Raw genomic sequence first — 15,245 nt, 5'->3', positions numbered from 1 at the left:
CTGCCACTACTCATATTCCCTCCAAATTCATCTTTTACGAAACTGAGAATGCTCTTTTCAAGATGCAATTCTATTCCTGTGACCCCTTCCTACATTAAACCTTCTAAAGGTCTTCACATTATTTTATAGGATAAAAATGAACAGCTTCCTCTCGCCTAAAGGACCCTACATAGTCTGGCACTTGCCTCCCTCTCCAGCTCCATTTCATATAACACTCCCGCTTGCATTGGCTTGCTTCATTTCTTTACATATTCTGTTCTTCTTCCTACCATGGAGACTTTGTGTATATGGTTCTTTGGACCTAGAAATCCCCCTTTAACTAGTTACCTTTAGAAGCCCTTCAAATCAGTATCTACACACTAGTTGTTGCTGTTAGTTCTATTTTCTGGGGGGCAATATTATAGTTTTGAACTTGGGGCTTTGATCTTGTTAGGCAGGCACACTAACACTTGATCTTTATACTTCCAGCCCCTTTTATTATTATTATTTTTCAAGTAGGGTTTCACTCTTTGCTCAGACTATCCTCCTATTAATACTTCCTGAGTAGCTAGATAACAGATGCATGCCACTATCCCCAGCTTCATTGTGTGAGATGGAATCTTTTTGCTTCCCTTGAACTTAAGACTTCCTAGACTTCTCCTAGGGGTTAGTAGCCAATTCAAGCTGCAAACTTATTTTGATGTTATTTTCCCTGTAAGCTTTCAGCTACATGAAGGCAGGAACTTTTCTCCATTTTGTTTAAAGACAGATCCCTAGAAACTGGGTGATAATAATGCAAGGGCTGACATAGGTGTGTTTCAACAAACCTATTAAATAAATTATTTTATCCAACTGAAAATGAAAACTAAGCTTGAATTTCCTTGAACTAACTACTGTGTGGATTGCTTTTGTTTTAATAAAAATTAACATTCACCTTGTTACTAGAATGTGTTTTGTCTGCATTTGTGTCTGAAATATTTGTAACATATAAGAGATTTATCTAAATTAAAGTCTAATTTTCATTTTTCTTTCAATTTCATTTCTTTTCCAAGGTCACTGTAGACACACCAACTAGCCCAGTTACCAGTGGCCTTCCACTTTTCTTTGTTATAACTGTTACAGCCATCAAGCAGGTAAATTTCTTATTTGTACTTACATCTTCATTCCAATAATAGGAACTTGTTTTAAATTGTGTTGACTAAGGCTCTTTTCCATATTTGTCTGCTGTGGGTGATATCTCTGATGGTTTAGTTTTAAATATGGTTTCCATTGCACATTTATTAAAAGGCACATCTTTATTTTCCTCCTCCTCCTCCTCCTCCTCCTCCTCCTCCTCCTCCTCCTCCTCCTCCTCCTCCTCCTCCTCTTCCTCCTCCTCCTCCTCCTGTGTCTTTGTGTGGGGATAAACATAAAGTGTAGGTAGGAGTTACAGGTCAGTTGGGAAATGAGAAGTGGATTTTTATTGTGTATTAATTATTCCAGTGTGGTCTGAGTAAAATTTTCTTACTCCAGTAATTTTTTTCTTGTGGTTCCCTATAGCACAGAATCAGGAGCACAGATATTTTAGTTTTATTATCTTTCATAATGCTCCTGGAAAAGGTGGTGGGCAAAGGGACTTTTATTACTATTTCTTATCAGATATAAACTGCTGCAGACTGTGATACGGATGTCTTTGAAGTATTTTGAACATTTTGTAAACTTCCAGATGAAACTGAAAATGTAAACAGGAAACTGGAAAGGCAACAGGGTGGGGTAACAATATTTATCACATATTGGAACAATCCCCAGATCTGATTATTTTCTAATAGACTTTCAGATCCTGCTTTATTATCAAAGTACCTTTTCAAGGTACCCCATAGAAGCTTGCTGAATACAAGCTTGAGTGAACAGTTTGGAGAATACCTTTCTGCTTGGGGTTATCTGGTCTTATATTTTGCCTACCAGGAACAGTAAGAATATTTTATCAAGTGTTCTGTTGCTAAATAAAGACTTTTGGAATGTTCTTTCCCCGAGGCTGTAGGGTTTATTTTCTTTAATATCATAAAATTGCTGGTTCCAAGAATAGCATGTACAGTTTACAGAGGCTTTTACAGATTCATTCTTCTCTCAGTAGTAGTTCATATTTGGCCCTTCTTCCCCACCTTCACAGAATATAACCTATGAAACATCGTCATGAAGAGGATCAAAATAGAAATGTTATAGCACTGGGGAAAGGAGGTGATCAAGAAATTTTCTTAGACTATTGAATTTTAAAAGTCACTGATTTTTATAACAAAAAAGAAAGCAAAGGGGTACAAAAAAGAACAGGTGTTCATGATTAAATTAATAAATACCTTGGGCCTGTCCTGGAGCTTGAATTTAGGAGACTACACATATAATCTATGAGCTTTTATGCTCAAGGTTATTGTTCTACCAGTTGAGTCATAGCTCTACTTCTTGCCTTTTGGTACTTAATTGGAGATAAAAGTCTTCTGGAGCCAGGTGCTGAAGGCTCACGCCTGTAATATAGCTGTTCAGGAAGCTAAGATCATGGTTCAAAGTCAATCCCAGGTCAGGCATGGTGGCTCACACCTGAAATACTAGCTATTCAGAAGGTTGAGATCTGTGGTTCAAATCCAGCCCTGGCACAAAATCCCTGAGACTCTCATCTCTAATTAACCATCAGAAAATTGGAAGTAGTACTGTGGATCAAGGAGCTGAAGAGCTCAGGGACAGCACCCAAGTTTACTTTTCAAGCCCCATGACCAACAAAAAATAAAAATAAAAAAAGTCAAACCCAGGCAGAAAAGTCCATGAGAAATCCATCTCTAATAAATTACTCAGAAAAAAACAGAAGTGTCGCTGTGACTCAAGTGGTAGAGTGCTAGCCTTGAGCACAAAAAGGCTCAGTCCGGAGTTCAAGTCCTAGGACTGGCAAAAAAAGGAAATGTCATAGACTTCTGCCCTGGCTGGCTTTGAACAATGATCTTAACATCTTGGCTTCCAGACCAGGTAGGATTACAGGCATGAGCTACCAGCACCCGGCTTTAAATTGTAAAAATGGATCACCAGGGTTTTTTTTTTTGTTTTTTTTTTTTTTGCCAGTCCTGGGGTTTGAATTCAAGGCGTAGATACTGTCTATAAATTTACAGAAGAATAAATTTCATTGATTAGTTTTATGGGAAAGTAAAAAACTCAGTACAATTCTTTTTCAAATTAAAAAAGCAATGAACATTAATATTTACTCAGGTAAGTGTAGAATTAGAAAAAGAACCAATACTGTTATGCTTGTGTTTTCATGAATATTTAAGAGAAGGATTGAGGATTCTTCTAAACAATATAGCTCTTTACTTGTGGGATATTTTGCAACTGTTCCCTGAATTTACGTTTAAAGATAATACTGTAATTATAAAGATTTGCTAGATAAGTTTATAGAAAGTTTGTTAGCAACTTTATTTCATTGTCTGAGCTTGGTAAAATACAGTGATTTTTGTGTTGTTGTTGGTGGTGGTCATGGGATTTGAACTCTGGGCCTGGGTATTGTCTCTGAGCTCTTCAGCTCAAGGCTACTGCCTTACCCCTTGAGCCACAGTGCTACTTCCAATACAGTGATTTTTAAAAATCTTTATAGGGATATGAAGATTGGCTTCGACACAGAGCTGACAATGAAGTTAACAAAAGCACTGTTTACATTATTGAAAATGCAAAGCGAGTGAGAAAAGAAAGTGAAAAGATTAAGGTACTGTCTTTACTTCATTCTTTTTTAAATTGTGGTAGAAATGTACATTTAAAAATATAACAGGTCTGCCTCTTCTATTTCTTTAAAGAATGCCATTGGGATGTTGATGGGTATTGCATTGAATTTGTAGATAGCCCTTGGCAAGATTGTCATTTTCACAATGTTGATTCTTCCAATCCAGGAGCATGGGAGGTTTTTTTCCATTTCCTTAGTTCTGCTTTAATTTCCTTTTTTAGTGTTTTAAAGTTTTCATCAAAAAGGTCCTTTACATTCTTAAGCTAATTCCTAGGTACTTTATTTTCTTTGAGGCTATTGTGAAAGGAGTTGCTTTCCTGATTATTGCCTCATTCCACTCACTGTTGGCATAGAGGAAGGCAGTTGATGTTTGAGGGTTAATTTTATAGCCTGCTATCCTTCCAAAGTTTTGAATCAGCTCAAGGAGCTCAGGAATAGAGTCTCTAGGATTCTTTAAATACAGAATCATGTCATCTGCAAAGATGGATAGATTTACTTCCTCTTTCCCTATATGGATCCCCTTTATGCTTGCTTCTTGCCTTATTGCACTGGCTAGGAATTCTAATACTATGTTAAAGAGGAGTGGAGAGAGGGGGATCCTTGTGTCGTTCCTGATTTTAGAGGGAATGGATTTAGATTTTCGCCATTAAGTATAATACTAGCAGTGGGTTTGTCATACACAACCTTTATTATATTGAGAAATGTTCCATGGATTCCTAGTTTCTCCAGAGCTTTTAACATAAAGTGGTGTTGGATCTTGTCAAATGCCTTTTCCGCATCTATTGAGACAATCATGTGATTTTTGTCCTTGCTCCTGTTGATGTGTTGAATTATGTTAATTGATTTGCGTATGTTGAACCAGCTTTGCCTCCCTGTGATGAATCCAGTTTGATCATAGTGTATAATTTTTTGATAAGTTGTTGTAGACGGTTGTCCAGTTTTTTGTTGAGAAGTTTTACATCGATGTTCATCAAAGAAATAGGTCTATAGTTCTCTTTCTTTGATGAATCTCTGTCTGGTTTGGGGATGAGGGTTATACTGGCTTCATAGAATGAGTTTGGTAAAGAACCTTCATTTTCAACTTCATTGAAGAGTTTGAGTAGTATTGGTGTGAGCTCTGCTTTGAAGACCTTATAGAATTCAGCTGTGAATCCATCTGTCCCTGGGCTTTTCTTAGGTGGAAGTTCTCTTATTGCCATTTCTATTTCAGAGCTTGAAATAGGCCTGTTGAGTTGGGTTAGTTCTTCTTGGTTCGGTGTGAGTATGTTAATATTGGCTAGCTAGTAAATTAATTAGGAAGCCTACAGAGTGGGAAAAGATCTTCACCAACCAAACAACGGATAAAGACCTCATATCTAAAATATATCAACAGCTCAAAAAATTGAATCACTCCAAAACTAATCCCCAAAGTAACAACCATCCCATTAAAAAATGGGCCAAAGTCTTAGAGTTTTCTCTGAAGAAGAAACAAAAATGTCCTATAGACACATGAAGAAATGCTCAACATCTCTGGTCGTAAAAGAAATGCAAATCACAACAACTCTAAGATTCCACCTCACTCCAGTTAGAATGGCCAGGATCAGGAAAACTAATAACAACAGATGCTTGAGGGGATGTGGCCAGGAGGGATCCCTACTACACTGTTGGTGGGAGTGCAAACTCATTCAACCACTATGGAAAGCAATATGGCAGTGCCTCAAAAAGCTAAACATAGAGCTACCCTATGACCCAGCAATTCCACTACTTGGCATTTACCCAAGCATCCAGAAACTAGTGCATACTAAATCCACTAGCAGAACAATGTTCATTGCAGCACTATTCACAATAGCAAAAGTATGGAACCAACCTAGATGTCCCTCAGTTGATGAGTGGATCAACAAGATGTGGTATTTGTACACAATGGAATTCTATGCTGCTGTCAGAAAAAAACGACATCGCCCCATTTGTTAAGAAATGGAAAGTCTTAGAAAAAAATCATATTAAGTGAAGTAAGCCAGACTCAAAGGAACTTAGGCTCAATGGTTCCCCTCATTTGTCATAATCGGTAGAAACCTTGGGCTCGACTAGCAGAGACCTGCAGTAGAGCAAAACCTTGATACATAAGGCCATATAGTATGAAGCTAATTGAAAGGACCTCCAGGATATTGAAACAAAAGCCATACAATGAATGATTGTTGTCCTTAATGTACTATGTTATGTCTCATCTCTTTTGCTGTCCCTTGGTTATCTCATACTGTTAAAGTATCTCACTTTGTTATCTGACATATTGGATTTATTTGTATTTGGTTATTTGAAATTGGATAGGGAAGGGGGGGAAAACAGGACGGGGGGGGGAGGGTGGTGGAAGGGAGGGTAATGGGGACCAAGACATGTGAAAGGGTATCAATGTATGTGAATTAATGCTCCTTCTATCTGGCAAATATCATGTAACCCCTTTATTAATTACAATAAAAATATATATACATTAAAAAATATAACAGGTCAACTGGGTGTGGTGGCTCACACCTGTAATCCTAGCTACTCAGGAGGCTGAGATCTGAGTATCACCATTCAAAGCCAGCTCGGGCACTAAAGAACTTGAGACTCTTATCTCCAATTAAATACTAGAAAATGGGAAGTGGAGCTGTGGCTAAAGTGGTAGGGTGGTAACCTTGAGCTGAAGAGCTCAGGGACATTGTTGAACAACTATCAACATTATCTAGTTCCAAAGTATTTTCATCAATCAAAAGGAAAATCACATCCTTGAAACAAGTAACTCTACATTACTTTTTGTACCGAATCTCTAGCAACCCTAACTTGTTTTCCCTGTCTACAGTTTACATATTTAGCATGCCATATAATGGAGCCATATACTGTATGACTTCTGTGTCTGGCTTTTTTCACTGCCAAGATTCATCTTTTGGAGGCTTGAGATCCCTGAGTATTACATGTGTGAGCCACCAGTGCCTGGCTAGGTATTAATTTTTTTTTTCTTTTTGCTAGTCCTGGACCTTGAGCTCAGGGCCTGAGCACTGTCCTTGGGCTTTCTCAAGGCTAGAACTCTACCACTTGAACCTCAGCAGCACTTCTGTTTTTTTTCTATTTATATAGTATTGATGAATCGAACCCAGGCCTTCATGCATGCTAGGCAAGCACTCTACCACTGGGCCAAACTCCTGGCCCCAAAGGTATTAATTTTTAATACCTTGGCCAATTCATGTTTTAATAAAATAATTTGATATTTCTCCTAGGTAAAGACCCCTGTTAAATAACATTGTAGTATGGTTCATATCACACATTTTGTTCCCAGAAGGTTTTTTAAAAAAATTTAATAACATAACTTTTTAGGGCAGGTATAGCTCCATAGCACAGTTTAACAGAAAATACAGTATGGTCTGACTGCCATGCCACACATGCTGTATGAGTGTCATGACTGAGCCATAATATTTGTTCTTTTAGTTTTCTTTGAATAGTTGTACAGAAGGTTTTTAATTAAACAAGTCAACTTATGAGCAAAATGAATCTTCATCAATGACACTTATTCTTTACTTCTGTCTACTTTCCCTGTTGCTTTCTGGATAAATCTGAAATCCTCCAATGTGAGGATATGTTTTCCTACATGTGTTACCACTTACTGTTTGGTAGATATGAGGGCCTTTATGTTTTTGTGTTGAGGAAAAAAATGCTTTTTTGTTATTTACTCATCACTGGTCATAGCACATTTATTGACCTCTAATGAATATTTCATCTTCTAAGATGTTAGAGAAAGAAAAAGATATTGTCATTTGTGGTTTTATCATAAGCAACATTAAATTGTTTATGTAACTGAGGAAGAATGATACAACAAAATAGCATTTGCAAATTAAAATTTAATTATTGATGCTGTTGCTCTTAGATACTAATTTAAGATTGAAAAATAAAATTGTTCCTAAAAAGGTCCTAAATTTCTATCTTTTTAAAGAATTTATTAACATTGATTTTTACATCATATTTCAAGTGACATGTTTAACAAACAAGTATTCAAGAAGGGAATCTCTATATGCAATCACTGGCACTTAGTTTTTAGAACTTAATCAAAATTAGGCTAAAGGTTTGTATATTATAGATACATATTAAACTATGTAATAAAACATTATATCTATAGAGTCATAGGCTTTTATGTCTATGTGGTTGTGTTTATCTCCAATACCATGTCCATATCATTAGGTATACAAATATTGAGTCCTCGCTCTTGTACTCTTTTTTTTTTTTTTAAGCCAGTCCCGGGGCTTGAACTGAGGGCCTGAACACTGTCCTTGGGCTTTCTCAAGGCCTAGTGCTCTACCAATGAGCCACAGCACCACTTATGGCTTTTTCTAAGTATGTGATACATACCCAGGTCTTTGTGCATGTTAGGCAAGTACTCTTATCACTAGGCCAAGCTCCTGATCATCTCATCTTTTCTTTTCTTTTTTTTTTGGTCAGTTGTGGAACTTGAACTCTGGGCCTACACATTGTCCCTAAGCTCTTCAGCTCACGGCTACAGCCCTGGCCCTTCTGCCACAGTGCTGCTTCCAGTTTTCTGGTGGTTAATTGGAGCTAAGAGTCTCATGGACTTAAATGCCCAGGCTGGCTTTGAACCGCAATTCTCAGATTTCAGCCTCCTGAGTAGCTATGATTATAGGCGTAAGCCACAGTGCCCCACTTGGCCCTCCTATCTTTATCTATCAAATCATATTGTAAATGGAAGACTGGCATATCATATGTTAGTTCAGCATTTCACAAACAATTTGTCCATGTCAGTATGCCATATGTTGACATCCTCCTAGTGTGTCAGCTTCTACCTTCTGAGGTAGTTACAGTCATCTAGGGCAATAGTTAAGTGACAGAATTGGGAACTGAATCAACTTCAGTTTAGAAGTCCAAACTCTGTTAACTTATAATTTGTTTCCTGCATTGGACAAAATTATTCATGATTTATTTTCAGGTTTTTTGCTTGTTCTTGAGCTCTGGATGTTTGCTGATAAATTATTCTTTCTTTTACTCATCTGAATTCTTGGAAAATTGATCTATATAAAATTTTTTTCTTCAGAAGTTGTATGGGGAAAAATTGATGCCTCTAAATTAACTGAGATTTTTTATTATTAAGAAGAAATTGACACGCAGCAATCATAGCTGTTATCTTATGGCAGGCAAACCTGGTAGAAATACACATGAGGGCAAAGTGAGATTGTGGTTACTAAGAGGTCAAGAAGTGCCTAAGTTACTACTTGTGGATTTCCTGTATTCATTCATGAAGTGATCATGATCATTGGTTTATCAAACATTTGTGCCAAGAATATTAGGGAACATATGGGCATAAGAAGTGCTCATTAGGGGTAAAGATAAGCACTAATCCTGTGATGCTAAGAAGATTTGAATATCCATTCTTTTATTTCTTTCATAAGCTGAAATATCCTCAAAGCCCCCAAAGTGCAAACACCTATTATTACTGTTTTGACTTTAGTGTGGAGTGTAATTAATTCTTTCTTTCGTATTTGCAGTATTTATATTAATTGTGCTCTTCATTTTAGGTTGGTGATGTAGTTGAAGTACAAGCAGATGAAACCTTTCCCTGTGATCTGATTCTTTTATCATCCTGTACCACTGATGGAACCTGTTATGTCACTACAGCCAGTCTTGATGGGGAATCTAACTGCAAGGTAATTGAGACCAGGACTCTAAATATTTTAAGCTCAAAATAGTTATACATTGTGGCTCCCCAATACTCCCTCATCTCATTTTTCCTAATTGTGTAATTTGTATTGCTCATACCTGCAACCCTAGCTACTCAGGAGGCTGAGATCTGAGGATTATGTTCAAAGCCAGCCTGGGCACGAAAGTCTGTGAAACTCTTATCTCTAATTAACCACCCGAAAATCAGTAGTGGCACTATGGCTCACCTGTTAGGGCAGTAGCCTTGAGCTGAGGAGCTCAGGGACAATGTCCAGGCCCAGAATTCAAGCCCCACAACCTACCAAAAAAAAGAGTGGTAAGTATTGTCAGCATAGGTAGTATCTTGTTTCTCTGGTGCTTTCTAGCATACTCACTTCTTGTCTGTCATCTAGACCTCCACAGGGCTTAAAGATATGTCTTCTTATTATAATCAGTGGTTATAATATTCTCACCCCTGGGTATATCCTTGAAGGTTTCTCTGTTATTCCTTCTAATGTTGAGGGCTAGGAATCACTGTGTGAAAGAGAAACTATCTGTTCTGTATTTTAATTTACTATATTCAAAAACATTGCAGTGAACTAGTAAATTTACACTATTCAAAAAGTTATATTTTGGGGGAATGTCAAAATAGCATCAACACATCGACCCAAACATTCCCTAATATTGAAAACATTGTTTGTTTTGTTTTTAGTCTGTTGTGGGACTTGAATTCTGGGTGCTGTTTGTGAGCTCCTCAGCTCAAGGCTACCACCCTACCCCTTGAGCCACAATGCCACTACTGATTTTCTGGTGGTTCATTAGAGATAGGAGTCTCATGGACTTTAGTGCGTGGGCTGGCTTTGAGCCGTGATCCTCAGATCTCAACCTCATGAGTAGCTACGATTACAGGCATGAGCAACAGCTCCCAGCTTGAAAACATTGTTTTGAGGAAGGAAATTTTCTGTTTTCTTTTTATATTAACATAATCTGATCTAATCAGCTAGCAGTACACTCTTTCAAATATCAGTGGATAGTTATAAATGTAGCTTAGGCATTTCCATTTTACTCTCCAAGGACCATGCCAACAGGCCTTCCCTTCTGTGTAAGCAGTATACTCCTTATGTGTTCAGATAAGCAAAACTTTATTTAGGTACTGGTCACAGGACTGCAGTGGCCACCCTGGCCCTCAGTGTTAGTCAGCTTTACTTGACCATCTTATTGTGACAGAGATTGTTGGTGTGGCTGTACTTCTTTTCTGGCAGTGGGATGGCATGGGGGTGCAGGTGAGCATAGCACTTGTGGCAGACCATCTTGTCACAGTTGTATTTCTGTACCAGCTGGCACAGGGAGGGTTCGATGATGCACCTCAAAGGTGAAGCACCAAATTAAGGGTGGACTCTTTCTGGATGTTGTAGTCTGAGAGGGTGCAGCCATGCTCCAGGTACTTGCCAGAAAATCAAATATCAGCTACTACTGGTCAGGTAGGATGCCTTCCTTGTCCTGGATTTTGGCTTTGACATTCTGCATGGTGTCACCTTGACAGGGTGATCATCTTGCCAGTCTGGGTCTTCATGAAGATCTACATATCTGCATACATTTGGCTACAGGGTGGGTGAGAAAGAGCTAGATGAGCTTTTGTTCAGTGCTTTGTAAATGGGGTTGACTTCTGGATGTATCAGGTACATAATAAACACTAAAAAATATTTTCTCTAACGTCTTCCTACCCTCTAGAAAATGTAGCCACTTGTATAATGGAATTATTAATGATTTTTGTTACTATTGGCAACATTTCTGCATTGTTATGACTGGAATTATTCTGTTTAGTTCAGGTGTGTATATAGGCATTGCTCTATACTACACTGGCAAAATAAGAAGTCTTAGTAGTATAAATAGAAGGAATAAATACAATACATTTTCATGGGATTTTAAGTTAGTAGTAATATTTTATTTATTTATTAAATGTTTATCTTTATTAAAACAATGATGAGCAGGGAAAGAGAAAGGGAACCACAGAAACAGCAGATCAGAGGACAAACTCATGGGGTTTAAAATACATGCTATGAGCGATTAGTACCAAGAAGGACTTTTACAGTTTTTTTTAAAATCTTTGAAATCCATTTCCAATAGGCTTATCTTTCTAATTATTTTTAATGTATTTAATAATAATCACATAAAATATACGTGGCTGGATATGTATATCAATATTTGTATTAATCTGCTGAAGCCTTTTATATATATACACATATATGTACCTACACACACACACACACACACACACACACACACACATGAGAGAGAGAGAGAGAAAGTCGGTTATCTGTACCTTTGTGAAAAGCACATTTTTTTTTATCTGTGGTGGGGCTTAAACTCTGGGCCTGGGTGCTGTCCCTAAGCTCTTCAGCTCAAGGCTACCACCATACCCTTGGGCCTGGGCATTGTCCCTGAGATCTTTAGCTCTAGGCTACTGCCCTGCCCCTTGAGCAACACAGCCACTTCTGGTTTTCTAGTAGTTAATTGGATATGAATCTCTTGGCCTTTAGTGCCCGGGCTGGCTTTGAACCCTGGCTTTGAACTGCAATCCTTAGATCTCAGCCTCCTGAGTAGCTAGGATTACAGCAGTGAGCCACCATGCCTGGCTAGCACATTTTTTTCACCCACTGTCTATTATATTTTTTTTTATTAAAGCATTTTATTAACACTGATTTTTACATCACATTTGAAATGTCAAGTTTAACAAACAAGTATTCAAGAACAGAATCTATAAGCAATCACCACCACGTACATTTAACAACAAAGTTAAAATTAAGCTGTCTTTGTATGTCATAAATACATATTGATCTATATAATAGACTAATGTGTCTATAGAATATATATACCATCATATACTTGTCTATATGGTTATATTTATATCTCCAAGTTCACATCAGTGACCTTGAGTACCTGAATATTGAGTCATCACTCTTGAATTGTTTGGATCTGTTATTCACATACCAAGGAGTCCATGTATCTTTTGTTCCTTTGGTTTTGGCTTATCTTACTCTACCTGATTGGCTCTAGTTCCATTCACTTCCCAGTGAATACCATTATTTTCTGAGATCAGACGAGACCGGGCACTGTATTCAGGGTGGTATGGCCGTAGATAAATGCCATTATTTTATTTTGTCTGTTAGCTATGTAGAATTCCATTGTATAAACGTACCACATTTTTTGTATCCATTTATCTGTAGTAGGGCATCTGGGTTGTTTTCATTGCTTGGCTGTTGTGTATTGTGAATAGTGTAGAGATGAACATGGCTGTGCAGGTGTCCTTATCATATCCTGTGTTATGATACTCAGGGTAGATGCCTAGGAGTGGTATGACTCAGTTGTAGGGAAGGTCTATTTTTAGTTTTTTGAGGAAACTCCAAAGACGCACTATTTTTGAATTGGCTTCTTCTGCTTTTCTGTAGACACATTATGCAGTACGAGACACCGTTGAACTGTGTACAGCTGAATCCATTGAAAACCTCCGAGCAGCAATTGAATGTGAACAGCCTCAACCTGACCTCTACAAGTAAGAATCACCTGCTTTCATTTTACTCCTGTCCATTGACTGTACTTTTTGCCATTAGTGTTGCAAAAGAAATACCCACTACTTACCAGCCTACTCTCCTGTATCTTTTTATGAGCTGTTCCTCTTTCTGGCAGGGATGAGCCAAATCAACCTTGTTCACTACAAGCCTAAGATAAATCAGTTGTGGATTCAGGCATCTTATGGATTTTTACTTTATATTTGTTACTTATAAACATGAATATCTATCACACTTTTAAAATTTATGTTATCCCAAAAGGCTGCTCTATCAATCTAATGGAATATCCAGAGTTAATTAAAAACAAGAATAAATCCTTTTACACACCGTCCAACATAAAAGAGAGGAAGGGATTGGGAGACTTGCGATTACCAGACACTCCATTCTTTCTTACAGTTACCATAATGAACTGAATTGCAAATAGGTTGTTTCTTTTTCACAGTAGTTAAGTTGATAGTAGTTTAAGATGGTTTAACTTTGTTTTGCCATACCCAGGCTCTCTGGAATACATTTACTATATATATTCATTGCAGATTGTAAAAATTTGGCATTTGATTTTAAGACTGGTTAGTTTAGTTAACTAAAGCATGGTACTGACAATATGGTAATAGTCTTTATCCCCATGTGGTCTAATTTCATTCTATTCCACTGTTACTGATGGCATCCTTTGTGTATACTGTTGGTCATAATGGAGAACCAAGTTGTTGAATGTTGTTTCTTCTAAGACCTAACAGTGGGGGGGGGGGGCGGAATTCCACTGGGAAACATTGCCCTTCCTTCTTTTCTGTCATTCCTTGTTTCTTCTTTTCCTTCTTTTGTTTTCATCTTGATCCTATGAACAAAGGCCATAAAGTAAAACAGTTATTCTCTGTCTTCTAAAAGTTCTCAGTGAACAAAGGAGATAAAAATAACAGGTGACAGGAAAATGTGAATGCACTGTTCACGGAATCAAAGAAATGGGTTATAGGTAGATTTATCTATAGATAGGTAGATATATCAATTGATACAGATAAATGCATGCATATATGGGTGTGCATATGTAAATATATTTATGCTATATGTATATACACACTATTTTATACTTATAGAGAAGCCTCAAGCATTTCCCTTATCTTAAATATGAAGGAAAATTTTAGGGCAGACAGACAAGGTCATTTGTTATTATATATTCCTAATTTCTCTAGACTAGACTGAAGAAGCCCTTTGCAATATGACTTAAGATTTCCTTGTGTTTCCCTCACCTTACATGTAACCACTTGCAGTGTATTTGCCTTTTCACTTAAACCTTTCTTAGAGCAAACAATGTGTGCTTTTGCTTATTACTGTATCTTCATCATGTAGTGTAGTTCCAAGTTCCATCACAATGAATATATGATTGATGAAGGAACATCCCTTCATATTTTGTTTAAAAATATTTACTTTTTGTGATGAAAACATTGTAGTACAAATCATTAAACATACACAATTCTTATTGAGTAGTAGGCCTTTTTGTCCTATTATGCAAAAGTGATATATAGATGGTAGGGTTAAAATCAATATTGAGATCAGCTGTAAAATACAGAGTGGACAGTTCTATAATGGTACATCATGTGCCTACGGCTAATGGTGTGATTCAAAACATTGTCCCAAGACTCAATATCAGTATCTCCAGGAAACCTGAACCAGAAGCTCAAGAATGTGACCCAAGAACTCTGTGATTTAATAAGTTCTCTAGTCATTCTAATGTATGCTCAAGTACTGAACTTAATGTATTGAATTTTTGATTTTGCACCATAATCATTTCTTTGCATGAATCTGAAATAGAAATTACATTATGCATATAAAGGCGTAAAGAGGAGCATTGTGTGCTTTCATAATGCCATGTTGGACTTCAAACTTATTGTAGAATCTTTGCTTACCCATAATATTTTGTTAAATATTATATTAAATGTTAATTTATTACATTATCCTAGTTTTCCCTGCAGAAATAGCATTTTGTTGTTCATTCAGAATCCTATCTTTTCCATTATTTTTTTTGTGAATCAGTCCAGTATTGGTGGTATTTGGTTTTCACCTACCTACTGAAAACACACTTGTTATGTTTTCTTTACAGGTTTGTTGGACGAATCAATATCTATAGTGATAGTCTTGAGCCTGTTGCCAGGTTAGTTTTTCTTTTAATCTATCCTAATGGGTGAAGGGTGGTTTATTATAAACTCAGTGAAATAACCAAATACAATATACAAAAAGATAAAAAAAAAATGGTGGGGTTGTGGTGGTGGGGCCTTTGTGTTAATGGGTGAGGTGGGGAGGGGATTGTTGAAATAATATTT

At 37.1% G+C, this 15,245-nt stretch overlaps 1 protein-coding gene and 1 pseudogene across 4 annotated transcripts in view; one reads left to right on the top strand and one right to left on the bottom strand.

Annotated features, from left to right (window-relative positions):
• Atp11c (ATPase phospholipid transporting 11C (ATP11C blood group)) overlaps positions 1-15,245 on the top strand; it is a 167,040-nt gene that overhangs the window by 87,501 nt on the left and 64,294 nt on the right. For all 4 annotated transcript variants that reach the window (XM_090326604.1, XM_090326605.1, XM_090326603.1 and 1 more), the window contains 5 exons: positions 1,032-1,112; positions 3,590-3,697; positions 9,244-9,372; positions 12,814-12,917; positions 15,026-15,076. In XM_090326604.1, the coding sequence (XP_090182730.1) occupies positions 1,032-1,112; positions 3,590-3,697; positions 9,244-9,372; positions 12,814-12,917; positions 15,026-15,076 (473 nt within the window). The remainder of the gene's footprint in view (positions 1-1,031; positions 1,113-3,589; positions 3,698-9,243; positions 9,373-12,813; positions 12,918-15,025; positions 15,077-15,245) is intronic.
• On the bottom strand, positions 10,567-10,949 carry LOC150041617 (ubiquitin-ribosomal protein eL40 fusion protein-like; annotated as a pseudogene).

The sequence above is a fragment of the Megascapheus bottae genome, chromosome X (assembly GCF_031878675.1).
Source record: "Megascapheus bottae isolate mThoBot1 chromosome X, mThoBot2.hap1, whole genome shotgun sequence".
Lineage (NCBI taxonomy): Eukaryota > Metazoa > Chordata > Mammalia > Rodentia > Geomyidae > Megascapheus > Megascapheus bottae.
Note: the sequence above shows the minus strand (reverse complement) of the source record. Positions and strands in the feature narration are given on the sequence as shown.